The 13,708-nt window shown below is 36.1% G+C and overlaps 5 protein-coding genes across 5 annotated transcripts in view; 2 read left to right on the forward strand and 3 right to left on the reverse strand.

Annotated features, from left to right (window-relative positions):
* Positions 1–1,722: 1,722 nt before the first annotated feature.
* PHYBLDRAFT_178404 (hypothetical protein) lies at positions 1,723–6,670 on the reverse strand (the record flags this gene model as incomplete). The annotated part of the gene is made up of 5 exons (XM_018437984.1): positions 1,723–4,360; positions 4,429–4,635; positions 4,707–6,120; positions 6,221–6,426; positions 6,511–6,670. 5 exons carry the CDS (start codon positions 6,668–6,670, stop codon positions 1,983–1,985), a joined length of 4,365 nt encoding a protein of 1,454 aa, XP_018284920.1. The 3' UTR covers positions 1,723–1,982.
* A 1,622-nt stretch (positions 6,671–8,292) lies between these two features.
* Positions 8,293–9,897, forward strand: PHYBLDRAFT_174900 (hypothetical protein; the record flags this gene model as incomplete). The annotated part of the gene is made up of 7 exons (XM_018437366.1): positions 8,293–8,310; positions 8,546–8,697; positions 8,928–8,980; positions 9,001–9,070; positions 9,335–9,394; positions 9,451–9,525; positions 9,801–9,897. The coding sequence occupies 7 exons, from the start codon at positions 8,293–8,295 to the stop codon at positions 9,895–9,897; spliced, it is 525 nt and encodes a 174-aa protein (XP_018284921.1).
* Positions 9,898–10,652: 755 nt separating this feature from the next.
* Positions 10,653–11,437, reverse strand: PHYBLDRAFT_152147 (hypothetical protein; the record flags this gene model as incomplete). The annotated part of the gene is made up of 3 exons (XM_018432849.1): positions 10,653–10,937; positions 11,069–11,182; positions 11,357–11,437. The coding sequence occupies 3 exons, from the start codon at positions 11,435–11,437 to the stop codon at positions 10,653–10,655; spliced, it is 480 nt and encodes a 159-aa protein (XP_018284922.1).
* Positions 11,438–11,917: 480 nt separating this feature from the next.
* PHYBLDRAFT_70129 (hypothetical protein) lies at positions 11,918–12,490 on the forward strand (the record flags this gene model as incomplete). The annotated part of the gene is made up of 1 exon (XM_018442218.1): positions 11,918–12,490. One exon carries the CDS (start codon positions 11,918–11,920, stop codon positions 12,488–12,490), a length of 573 nt encoding a protein of 190 aa, XP_018284923.1.
* Positions 12,491–12,844: 354 nt separating this feature from the next.
* The window catches only part of PHYBLDRAFT_152149 (hypothetical protein), a gene marked incomplete at both ends in the record, with an annotated part of 2,355 nt that continues 1,491 nt past the window's right edge, over positions 12,845–13,708 (reverse strand). Inside the window, 2 exons of the mRNA XM_018432850.1 lie at positions 12,845–13,301; positions 13,389–13,708. The exon at positions 13,389–13,708 is cut by the window's right edge and continues 332 nt beyond it. Of these exons, the coding sequence (XP_018284924.1) occupies positions 12,845–13,301; positions 13,389–13,708 (777 nt within the window). The remainder of the gene's footprint in view (positions 13,302–13,388) is intronic.

The raw sequence follows: 13,708 nt of genomic DNA on the forward strand, positions 1-13,708 counted from the left end.
TTAGTTACTGATGTTCTTGTGATATGCCTGTGTTTTACTAGTCAAGTAATACAAACTTTGATATATATTTGACACAAAATAAGGCCCTTGTTTCAATTATAAAGGAGATTAAACGTAATAATGAATTTTGATAAATACACCCACATATACATATAAATCAATATTTAATAACAATAGTAACTATAATAAAATCAAACCAATTCTCCTTAACTGAGCTTTTCTAATTCTTTTTTTTTATTAGCACGAGAAAGAAAGAAAGCACATCAATTAATCCGCCCTTTTTCGTTGTTGTCGTCTTCATTTTCTGCTTCTGCTTCTTCTTGGCGCACATGTTCTTGCAACAAGGGATGTGTCATATTCTCATATCCCTCTCTTCTTATTGACATAATAAAATAGACTGAGCAAAAGAAGAAGAAGCAAAACAGGGATATGTAGAGAAGTTCTAGGTGAAATTATTTTTTACCACTATTTTCTTGGGTGTTTCTTTTAGAAAATTGTAGTTTATCATCAGTAGTAAATTTGTCGATTTTTCTCTTTTGCCTTAATCAAACACATACGTAGAAGAATAAGCAAATGACCAGCTAGTTAGGTATTTGAGCATATAGATAGATAGACATACGGAGAGCCACACAAATAACTAGACAAAGAATATGTATAGTAGAAGCATAGATAGTAATGGTGTAGCTCCCAGTGTTTTTATTATATGAAATCCTAAAGAATTGTAGGTTAAAAAGCAGTATTATATACATATATATCTATTTATCTATCTCTCTTTGTAGCCAGTAATATATTATTGCTAGCCAAAATTTACAAAATGTCTTTATTTCTTAAAAAAACTACTTTATTAGTCCTTTCCCTTCTTTTCTAAGCAAGAAATAAATGCCTTTCTTGAATGCTGAACTCAACTTGATACATTCCCAAATTCTAAATATCAAATGCAAAGCATTCTAGAAATCCAGCATTCAAGCTGATAAATTCTTGCTTTGAACTCCAGGGAATAAATAAAGAAAAAAGGACAATAGGGATAAGTTCTCTCTCTCTATTTGCTTTGAGTATATAAAATACCCTTTCGAATAAATATGGAATTACAACTGAAAATGGTTAAAGAAGGGGAGGGGGCTTTACTTTATTCATTAAATATTGTGAGAACATCTTTAAGATTATATATATATATATAGCAAAATACGAGGAAGAAGAAGAGGAGGAAGGAAGATGAAAAAATAAGCATATCGTATCACTGCAAGGGGAGAGAATAATAGTAAGGGATTTATGCTTGCTTGTTTAAAGAAACAATAAGTGGAGAGAGTATGGAGGTTTATATTAAAAATAGCTTGTAGTGGGTGAGGGAAAATAAAGATTATTATACACAAATGTCTATGTGTTTTTGCGTACATATTGTTTATATTTTTAGATATACTTTCTTTACTGCTATTTCCCTAAGCAATTGATAGTCTAAAACCGTCTTGTTAAAGGCATATTTTATCAGAAATTTACATTTTCTAAAAGTATACCTATTACAAAGTACATGAGTCAAATGGCAACACACTCATATATACACCAATATACTAAATGCTAAATACTTGTGAAAGTTCAATTTTTTCTCTTGAGATTATTGGCTCGCCTTCTATTAATCCGCAAATCCTGTGTATTTTTATGATTTATTTCCAGTGTGAGAATGATACAGAAACAGTTTTGGTAGTTGTAATTACCTCTATTATGTATATGTATCTTAATAAAAAAATGATTTATTAGGAAAGAAAGATGTCTTATTAATAAAAAAAATACAAACCAACTTAAACAATGCAATACAATAAAATAAAGTAAAGTAAAGAGGTTATGTGGATAGAATTGAAAGAAGAGCATATGTGGTATATGTAGATTATACAACACAATAATAAAAAATAAAGAAGTACAATAGAGTGGCAATAATTTAGAAAAAATATAAAAATATTAAAAAAAAAACAGTGATTATTCTATTCTTTTTATCGTCTGCCCTTTCGGTTCCAGAAAACCAAAATATGGAAAACGATAACATTAAAGGCAGCAAAAGCAGCAAGAACACCAAGGTTACGCCACTTGTTTCCTGCATCCCAGCCATAAACGCCATTGTAATATTCTGGGCCAGAATTGTAAGAGCAGTATCCGCACAGTTCGGGTTGCACAGCGTCTGGGTTGGCGACGTATCCAAATCCACCATAGGAGAAATAGTTGGTCATGTACTCGCCACATGTCTGATTGGGCGGAGGAGAGAACTTGAGAAGATCGTTGTCTGTACATACAACCTTGATATCCTCGAGTTCATTTACTGCCAGACCTTCAATGTAGTAGTGGAATGGATCGATCCAGTACATCCATTTTCTCCAAAACGTAGGCATCGAAGTCTCGGGCTGCATCAGACCACAGAAAAGAATCAGCAAAGAAATAACCAAAGGATTGATAACAGCCGCCATAGTCGGGAGCTCAGAAACGGCAGCAATCACAAAACCAAGTGAGACGGCCCAGAGAACAATGAAAATGAAAATGATATAGAAATATCCGCAGGCTTCAGAGCTTGGGTTCATTCCAGCAGTCCAGTAGAAACAGAACATAAAGAAGGCTGCAAAGACCAGTATATAAGGAATCTCTACCAATATGGTAGAAACAGTCCATGGGAACCAACTATAGTAGCGGGAGGCATATTCACGACGGAAGAACAATCGCTCGGTCATAAACTTAGGCTGAGCAAGAATAATAAGAGTCATGGCCATAATAAAGGTACTGAATAAAGCGAAGATCTTGTATTGCAGGTCAGAAGAAGAGGATCCAAGTTTCCAGTAGGTAAATCCGTTGATCAAAGCAGTAACGACAATATTCAAGAAACGTCCAAAGTTATAATCGGGTGAGCGCCAGTAAGCCAGGTTCATTCTGCCGAGTACCAGCTTGAATTGATTCCAGTAAGAAGAGGCATATGTGCGAGGCTTGCGGGTAGGGTGCTTGTCAGCCGCGTTTCTGATTTCTGCAAGTTCAGCATCAAGTGCGTTAGATTCCTTGGATCCGGCCCAGATTTCAGCCCAGTCACGGGAAGCCTTTCCAGAAGTACCAGCACCAACAACCTCGAGAATGTACTCGGCAGGATTGGATTCAGGATGACAGGAAGGACCGCCATTAGATTCAAAGTAGTCGATCATTATGCGAGCATCAGGACCGATTTCACCATAATAAGCGGTCTTTCCACCACGGACAAGCAGCAGTAGGTGATCGAAATGGCTAAAGAGAATTGCCGAAGGTTGATGGATTGTGCAAAGAACGGGCCAGCCAGCATCAGCGAGCTTGCGAATGAAACGAATAATATTGAACGAACTTTGGGCATCGAGACCGGAAGTAGGCTCATCCAAGAACAGTAGCTTTGGTTTACCGACCAATTCCATACCAATTGTAAGACGCTTGCGTTCTTCGACAGAGATACCAACACCTTGGTCAACCATACCAATCTGAGCATCCGAAATATCTTCCATCTCAAGTAATTGGATAATCTTCTCGACATATTCATCTTTTTCGGATCTAGGTACAGATTCATCTTGGCGGAGATAGGCAGAGAAACGAAGAGCTTCGCGGACTGTCACAGCTGGCTGATGAATATCCATTTGTTCACAGTAGCCAGTAATACGCTCGAAATCACTCATGAGAGCTTCACCATTGAGATAGACTTCTCCTTCAACAACACCAGTAGTCTTACGAAGAGCGAGAACATCCAAGAGAGTGGTCTTTCCTGCACCAGAAGATCCCATAAGAGCAGTGAGATGGCCGGGTCTAACGATACCGTTGATACCAGTGAGAAGCTGAAGGTTACCGCCCTTGACAGGAACAGTGTAATTGACATTCTGCCACGAGAAAGTAGTACCAGTGGAGATGCTGTCCATTTCATCGGTGATCTGGGCGAGACGTTTGCGACGCTCGTTTTCTTCCTCATCAGTACGGGGCTTTGGAGCCTTTCCGGGGACGTAGAATTTGATAGTATTTCCACCATTGCTAGAGTCAACGTATTCCATAGCAAGAGCACACATTGCAGAAAACACCAAGAAATAAGCGACAACGACGATAAAATCAGGTGCCCAGGCTTCCGAGACTTTGTATGTCAGACCCTGGAGAAGATAAGCTTCACCCTTGACAAAACTTTCGCCAGGAACACCTCCAGCCATGGTACAGATCTTGTAGTCCCAGTTATCATATCCAGGCCCATAAGGAACTGAGTTTCCAGGAGCATCACATGTATATTCTTGTCCGTTCATTTCATTAATCAATAGAGCCTTGTATGCATAAGAAATTGGGTTAACCCAGTAAATCCAGTAAAGCCAAGGGTGCATTTTTGGATATGGAATATCTATTCAATTAAAGATTGTTGAGCCTTCAAAACTTACAGTATATATAAGCATGCATTTGTTTACTTACTATAACCAACGTAAGAGACCACGGAGACCAAAAGTACACTAGAAACCTGAGTGGCAACAAAGAAACTACTAGTCAAGGCTCCAAACAGACGGAACAGTCCATTCATAGACATATTGATGAAGAATAAAATGATGAAGAAAGTAAAGAACTTTCCAGCCGTCAAGTTAAAGCCAGACATAAAGTAAGAGCACACAGCGTATAAAGCGACTATATGATAATAAGAACAAACAAATAATGTTATTAGACTCTTTCTTTTCTTCTTCTTTTTTTTTGCTTACCTTGAGCAAGAGCATAGGGAACATCCATAACCATCTGGGCGACATAAAATGCAGACGGATGAAAAAGAGCATATTGCTTATGTTTTTCCAAAACAGGTCTGCCCATTAGGAAATTCACAAGTTCACTTTGAGAAATAAAGGCGTTGAAGAGGATAGCAAAGAAAAGGGCACCTCCACGAGAGAAGGCACCGATACCAGTTAAGGGAAGGTTGTAGAAGCAAGACGATGTGATAAGAGACTGAATAAGAATTGTACCGTAGCGAGAAATAAGTGCTGGTTTATCTTTGATAAGTAAATAGTATTGGCGGATCAGAAGAGCTCTGACTTGCTGGTAAAATGATGCAATATAAGGTTCTTTTGATGGAGCGCGTTTCTGATGTTCTTCGTTCATTGCCTGTTTGAAATTATCTGCCTGGTTGCCAGCCTTAAATGTACTCTCATAGTCTTCTAAATCGTTCATCATCGATTTGTAAATGTCAGATGCCAAATAAATTTCTTGGAATTCATGTGCAAACTGTGGAACTCTGTTTTCGTATCCAGGTTGAAACTCTCTCTCCAATGGATTACAGATACCGGTCAAAAAGTCTGGTGTGGATTTGCGAAGAGGACAAAAGAAACCCATTTTTTCAAAGTAGGGCTTGGCTTTGCTAACAGGTCCAAAGTAAAGGCAATAGCCCTCGTCAAGAAGAATGACGTTATCAAATAGGGTAAAGATACTGTTGGAGGCTTGGTAAAGAGTTGCCACGGTAGTTTTTTTGAGAATATCCGTCATGATACGAAGAGAACGAACGAAATCGAGAGCAGATGCGGCATCGAGACCACGAGTGGAGCAATCCCAGCAATTGATTGAACTAGATGTTGTCATTTGCTCTGCAATCGAGAGACGCTTACGCTCTCCACCAGAGAGACCACGGACGAAGGCATTACCGACCATGGTGTCCATCTGCTTGGTCAGACCGAGCATGTTTCCGAGCATGTAAAGAACACGGTTCACAAAGTCATGTCTAGTTTCGTCAGGAAGTCGAGATCCGGGAGTCTTTGTTCGTAAAGCAAATTGAAGAGTCTGCTTGGCAGTGAGAGTGGGATAGTGTTGATCTTCTTCTTCGTTGTAGCATACTTGACCACGATAATGTGTCGCAAATGTCTTAGGGTCAATACCTCCGTATGATAAGTCGCCTTCAATGCTTGTATAGGACCCACGCATATTAGATATGATCTTGAGAAGGGTGGTACAACCAGCTCCCGGGCGCCCAAGGACGAGCAGCATCTGACCGTCTTTACAGAAACCGGTACTGTTGCGGAGAATGGTCTTTTGAGGAACGTCTTGTTTTTTTATGAGCAGTTTCATCATTTTGAATATAGACAACGGGAGACTTGCGACAGTTGAAATGGTATGGGCTTCAGCAGCAACACCCTAGTTAATTTTTTTAAAAAAAGAAAGCCAAAAGTATATATAAATATAAAGTGTATATGTATAATCAGGATGGTGTTTTCTGTAAAGATAATCAATTTACCTTCACAGTAAGATTTTTCCAGGAAACACCAATATGCTTTTTAGTGTGGCCAGCCTTGGATGAATCCGAGGAAACACCATGTAAGAAATCATCTAAGTTGAAATCGTCTGCTGGTGCATTGCCTTCTTCTAATTTACTGGAATTGGTTGCTTTGCGACTGAGTGTAGTTAATTCGCGTTTAAGGGTCTCATATTCATCGATAGCACCTACAAATTATACGGTTAATATATAAACATATATATAGTTGTATGAATGTGTGTATTCTTATTTATGCATTTATGTTTATATACCTTCAATGTTTACTGTATTCACTTCAGTCTCTCCATAGTTTCCTTGGGAGCCCACAGCGTTATCGATAATAGTATCCACTGAGTTGGAGTAGGAGTATTGGCCGGCATAATTCTTTCTTTGATTTAGTGGCACCGAGCCCATATCGTATTTCTCTTCCATCTCTTAGTAACAAATCAGAGACAAATAGGCCTGGATACGTTGCAAGAAAAATATAGAAATGATAGAAGGACAGAGATGAAGAAAGATGCTTTTTAAAAGGACCTTTTTGTAATGTTTAATCGTCCTTTATACACACACACACACAAGTACACAAGTACGCGCACGTTGCTTGTGACATATCTGAACACATTTTTTTTATCATTTTTTTTTGCACTTGTATTTTCTTATTTGGCCACTTTGAGCGGGATAATAAATGCCGTTGCCGACCTAATGAAAAAAGTCGTGTGCTAATTTTTTTCTTTCCCTATAGAGATTGCCTGTGGTTAATTTTTTACCGTATATCAAATTAAATCTATTCAGTTTAAATGGCATGCTACTTTATACGTATTAAATTACTTATTCCTCAAATACGTAGATTTCTAATGTTTTATATAGAAAAAAAGGTAATATTGCTTCGGGATAATAACAATAAAAAAAAATGAATATATATATAGCGGAATTCACCTGTTCAGTAAAATCCACCAATGAAGGAAGCTGGGAGTAGAAAGCCGGTCTTTAGAAGTGTACAACTTACATCAATATACGGTGGCCGTGCTTACCGTACGGTAATCAACCTAATCATATACCAAGACTATGCCGCAATCGAAGATGATTAGTATGGCAGAAGGGAATATCTATTGCCACCAACATTACATTACCACAAATACATAATATAGATCTACAGAACAGATATCATTTCCGCAAGCGTGCGTATGTTTTCTAATAAGGATAATTTGTCGTAGAAATTACACAGCACTCAATACATAAAGTGTAATGTGCCCTTATGTATATAGATATATAGATAGATATATAGATAGATATCAAAATTACAATAGTCCTTTGACATTTTAATATATTATGTATCCAGAATACCAATTCGTGTACGATGAATTACACTATGAATTGGGATATATAGGTCAATCTATTTGAGTAGTCCACATTAAAATCCCACACACACACTTATATATTTATATACCCACATGCATGAATATGTACATACGTAAGAAGCTCATTCATATTCTTTAACTGTCAAACCATTAAAAGATAGCTATATTTGATACAGATATATATATATATGTGTATGTGTGTGTGTGTGTGTATGTGCTTGTGATATTATTCTGTAGTAAAACATTAAATATATTTCATACATTAATAAAATACAGATATTCAAAAGTGTATCCAATCAAGATGCTCATAATGCACTTATATTACTGCTATTTTAGATTATGTTAACTGTGTGCTACACCATTTGATCTTTTGTAACATACAGTTTGAGTAAAGGAAATCGGCAGTCAAATTCAGCAAGAAGATAAAATAGTAAAGCATTGTACGCATTTAATTTCTAATGTTTATTACACTCCATTGTCACTGGTGGTGGTGCTGTTGATATCTACAACAAAGTTTGTCTGCTCTTTTTCTCTTTTAGATTTATTAGTGTATAGAATTGGACAAATCAAGATGAGTCATGCTTGGTTGCCACCTAATTGATATACAAAGTTTAAGCTGTTCTGATACTTCTATAAAGACAATAAAAACTCACAGGGTATAAAGAGTATAAAAGTAAATCAAAATTTGAACAATGAATGTCAATAAAAGCACAGGTAAAAATTCTGTGCAAATTCAATTCTTAAATTGTTTATTTTATAACGTGTTTGTGTTTTAAAGAGCTGTCCGATAGATATGAAAGGTCATGATACAGTGCCACACCATTGCAATTAAAAAAAGGATTGTTGGCTCTTTTGGAGCCGGAATAGTATAACCATCAATAGATAATAAAGAATAACAAAAATATCTCTTTTTTTTAAAAAAATAAATAAATAAATAAATAAATAAAAGCTTGTGCCCGCGTTCAAAAATAAAAATAGATGGAATTTAAAGAGGTCTATCGCCAATCGGAAATACCGTTCCCTTGTTCCTGTTGAAAACAAAGTTTGTCAACGCATGTGTAACTCAAAGCCTGTTCGTTTTTTCTTGGAAAGCGGCGGAATGTTAATACCTGCCACTTCCTATAGTACAATCCACCTATTTTGACTTTAAGTTTAGTAGAACAAAGATCCAACAAGAAAAGTTTGTGGCAGCAAAACAACACTTTTTTGGGAGAATAATTTCTCTATCTTTTGTTTTTTAAAGAAATAAAACAAACAAATGAATAGAAAAGACAGTTAATTGGTCTCCACCTTTCATTTTAACAAACCCAAATTGTCGATGAAACGCTTAGAGACCTTTGTGAGGCTATGCATATATTAAAGAACCAGACAAATGAATCTAAAGGTAAATATATATCACAAAAGCCCTACATCATTTATATCATGTACTACAAAAAGAAATCATCGTATTTGCTTTTGGTTCGTCGGTTCGTCGGTTAGTTGCTTACTTTCTATTGCAGATGCGAGACAGAATATCTTTATATCTTATCTTTAGTCTTTTATTGTTCTTGTTAGCATTGTAGAGTTATAGAACTAGTTGACGTTTTTTTTTTGGTCTTTATAGCCTACCTTATCTACGAAGTGACTCAGACTAATTCATAAGATATATGTACTTCAGAACCAAATGAGATCCGGACCACTTGATCTCTACGAAAAACCAAAAGGTTATTTTATAAAAGATATCTAACACAATTATTAGGTACTATTTTGTAAATAATGTTACCGGGAACTGTAATCCCCTCTTCTTGGGTATCCCCAAGTAAATATTATATTTAACTTTTCTTCTTTTGATTTTGATTTTGATTTTTTTTGTAGCTCATGCCGAACTGGGCGAGAAAGTCAAAGAAGACGTGTAGAAGAAATCAAAGTGTTTTGTTTTTTGGTACATCAGTAGGTTAGAGAGTATAAAAGGAAGACAATGAGACGAAAATTTCTACAACATAAGCCAAGAACAACTTTATTCAGAGTTTCATCTATTTATTTATTACAGGAAATCAAACTATTGGTTGGTTCAATAAAAAACTACCTTTCTTTAGATTTATATAGATATATATATATTTTCAACCTACAAGATAAACGTTAAATATCCTATATTGTTTACAGCAATCATATTAAAATTGCTTTTAACTTTCAAATATTCTATACTATGTGGATAATGCTTGTAGCTGTTTACAGGTTTATCAACTCACAACCGTGAAAACCATAGCAATTAAGTATGATCCAGACACACAACACACATACACAAATCCAGGAATTGGATAATCCAAAATGATATCTACAAAAGCCTAAAGCCCCCCACACTCTCCTGTACATGGTCTAAAACTATAGCCGAATCATATTCGAAAGAAATATAAATGCAATAAAGGGTCTAAATAAACTTGCATTCCTGAACTTGAAAAATAAAATAAAAACTCAATAAAAACCCATAGCTACAAAACGCAGTCACGAAAACAAAGCAGTAAAGATCCCAAAAATAATAATAGAATATATATATAGATCCAATTCAATTCAATTCAATTCAATTCATTTAGCACGCAGGAACACTACTCATCATTTTTCAGGTCCAAGTAAACTAAACTTCTTTCTCTTCAAATATGTAAGTATAATTAATGCAGCAAACACTTCTGTAACTTTCTAAAAAAAGAAACTAATACCCAAATAAATATCCATATATATAAATATGCAAATATGTTTCTCATCTTCTTCCTATTTTGTTGTACTATTTTTTTTTATTCTTTAATGCTGTCGGTAAAAAAAATTGGCTTATCTCTCCTTCATTTTCTTTCTTTATCTCTTTATAAAGTAAAAGGAAGAAAACGGATGTATGAGTGAGTGAGTAAGTAGGTTGGGTGGGCGGGTGAAATTTGGGTGAGAGTTGGTGAATGAGGTGATTGCGAGTGTTTCTTGCTTTGGCTTTTTTTTTGTGTGTGTGAAATATCCTTCCTTCCTTTTTATATATATAATATATATATAAATATATATCAATGTGTATGTATGTGTATGTATATAGAGTTCTTCTACTCGTCCATCTCCATCTTCTCGGTGTTCTTCTCGCTGAGCTTCATGGCCTGGATACGCTTCTTGGCATCCAAAGGAGCCAATTCAATATTCTGCTGTACAACACGGACATCCTCTGCTCTGTCCTTCTCCTTGTTGTCAGCCATGCGAGTCTTGTAGAATGCACGTTCACGCTTAACACGAATCTCCTGGACACGCTTCATGGCCTTGATGGTAGTGGCCATCAAGTTACGATCGTAACGGACAGGTACATTGCGACGCTTCTCGAACTCAAAGGTAGAATCCTATAAATGTAAAGATATATTTATGAGTTTAATGTTTTGGTTGCCAGCAAATCTTTCACATTCATTCATTCATTTACTGATTCTCTCTGTTTTTATAAAAACACAAAGCGATCACTAAGAATCACACTTACGATGACCATCTCCTTGCCACTAGCCTTACGGAAGGCCTTGGTCCAGCGGACCTTACGGGGGTTACGCTTCATCTTAAAGTTCTTGTGGCACTTGGAACGACAGAATCTGAAGGTCTAGATCGATTACAGTTTACAATTGTGATGAGTTTGATGTTTGTATAAATGTATAAGAATATAGTTTTTGTTATAATGATCTTGAAATGTATATAACAAATTGTACAAATTGTATATGATGCCCATATAAAATAATACAAATAAAAGCGGATCTAGTGAGATCAATGTAATTACCTTGCTGTCGTTACGGACAAACATAGTGCCATGGCCAGGGTAACAAGGCCCGGAGCAGAAGTAACAACGTTCAATATGCATCGATTAATAGAGATTAGGAGAGGAGGGTAGAAGAAAGAAAGAAAAAAAAGGAAGTGGAGTTTGTGAGGCTAAAAAAAAAACTTGCAACCCCTATCATTTTCTCTCTCCATTTCTTTTTCTATACCATTTTAGATTTGACAAGTAGAACAGAAAAAAAAATCACCCACTCAGCCACTCAATACATGACTTGTTTGTAAAAGTAGCGGATATTAAATATCCAATATGCACATATATTTCACTGTTGCTGAATTGCATACTAGGATTATTTATTTATTTGAACAATACAAATCATCAAGTTGATTTACATTATTAATTAGCCTTTTACGAATCAAAACAACTTAATGAATAAAAGGTTTGTAATATTTTTTTTCTTAAAGGAAAAAGATTGCTTTTAAAAAAATGAATAAACACACATATATATAAATATACAAGTCCCAAATCTACTCTTTTCAATTGTCTTCATCTAACACACATCAACCAATGAGCATTGACATTAATTGTGTTGAGGTGGACAAGGCGCGAAAGGAATTAGATGCCTTTAAGCAGCGCCATCATCAACAAAATCACGAACTTGTTCAATTCAACATCGCCTATGCTCTCAAAATACAGACTCTTTCAAAGGAATTACGTGATTTGCGCCATGAAAATATTTCCCTTCGGATTAGTTTAATTCATCTAAAACAAAATACACCTACACCTACACCTACACCTACAGAAACCACAACAACAAAAGATTCATTGAAAAGAGAATTAATTCGCCCTAGTAACTGTCAGTGCCAGTGTCAATGCAAACAAAAAAAGCACGATACCCAAAACATCGACACCCAAGTCCCTATATGTGACTCTCCAACTCAGGAAGACCAGCATCAAAAAGTTGACGAGCCAACTGAATTTTTTGCTGACAGTCCAGGAACACTTGATATATGTACTCAAGAAATCGGTCGATCTAAACGATCTACGCTGAGAAAATGCTACACCATGCCTAGTGTAAAATCTAAACTTCGTAAAGGAGATCCTTTTACATTTGGCAACAAACTTCAAACCAATAAGTAGGCCAAATGATGTGCGTGTGGAGAGAGAAAAAAGGATGATTATCATAAATACAAATAGGGTTCTGTTTGTGAGTTAAAAAAGAGTTGGGATATATTGCTTTTGTGATTTCTAAACACCAAAAGTAAAGCAAAAAAGTAATTTAGATCCAACTTCTTGAGATCTATGTTAATGCTGATATTGTACTCAATGTCGTAATTCTTTTTTTTTTAGGTTTGTTTAATTAAATCAACAAGGTTACTTTATTATACATATATATGTGTGCGTGTGTGTGCTAGATAGTGTGAATGAATCGTGTACAATAGAAAAATAAAACAAAATAAAATAAAAAAAGAATCATAACCATAGTCATAATAATCAATGCCTTGTCAGCATCATATCCACTTGGTGTTCAAGTTTCGCGCGTTCATAGTCAGTCACACCTCTTGTGCGTTCCAAAACACCATTCAGTTCAGTCATATAGCGTTCAATTGTGTCTTCAGAAGGCGAGACTCCACCAGCCGGAGGGACATTTAGTTTGGAAAAAACCTGTGCAGTAGTCTTTCGGAATTTTCGCAAGTTATAGACTTCTTGACGAGCTGCCTTGAGTTGACTCACAAGTCTCCTGTACTCCTCGGTTGTGTGTTGCTTAGTATGTTGTGGGTCTAGAGTAGGTTCCGAGTGTTTTGTGGCCTTAGTCTGATCCGTAGATGGAAGATATGGTGGTACTTTGTGTCTCTTTTCTGGGTCAATCGAAGAAGAAGAAGAATTGGTGATGGTAGTGGTGACAGGTTCAGATGGAACAGGTACATTATTATTGTGAGTATGATTACTACTGTTGTTAGTGGTGGCGGCAGTGGCAATCAAAATATAATTAGTGATAGGTTTTTTTTAATAGCAAAAAAAAAAATAAGAAGTATACTTTGGTGCAAATGCAGGTGCAGATGTAGAAACTGTAGAAGTGGCAGTCTTTCTATTGTGTGTAGTAGTTTCACGCTGTTTGCCTTTTGATTGCTTAGGCTTTGGTATTGTTACTATAATGTGCGGTGGTCCAGCTGCATTTGCCCTACTCGATTCCGTTTGGCTTACATTTGATAATACTCCACCATGCTTCTGACTTTTGTGTTTTATAGACGCCAGTGAGTGTTTTCCATGAAATTTGTTTAGCGGGATTGCAGCTGGTAAGGTTTCGAACAAAGGCATTTCTGAACTTTCACGAGCCCTGTGACTAATTTCACTCGA

Source organism: Phycomyces blakesleeanus (genome assembly GCF_001638985.1).
Source record: "Phycomyces blakesleeanus NRRL 1555(-) unplaced genomic scaffold PHYBLscaffold_33, whole genome shotgun sequence".
Classification (NCBI taxonomy): Eukaryota; Fungi; Mucoromycota; class Mucoromycetes; order Mucorales; family Phycomycetaceae; genus Phycomyces; species Phycomyces blakesleeanus.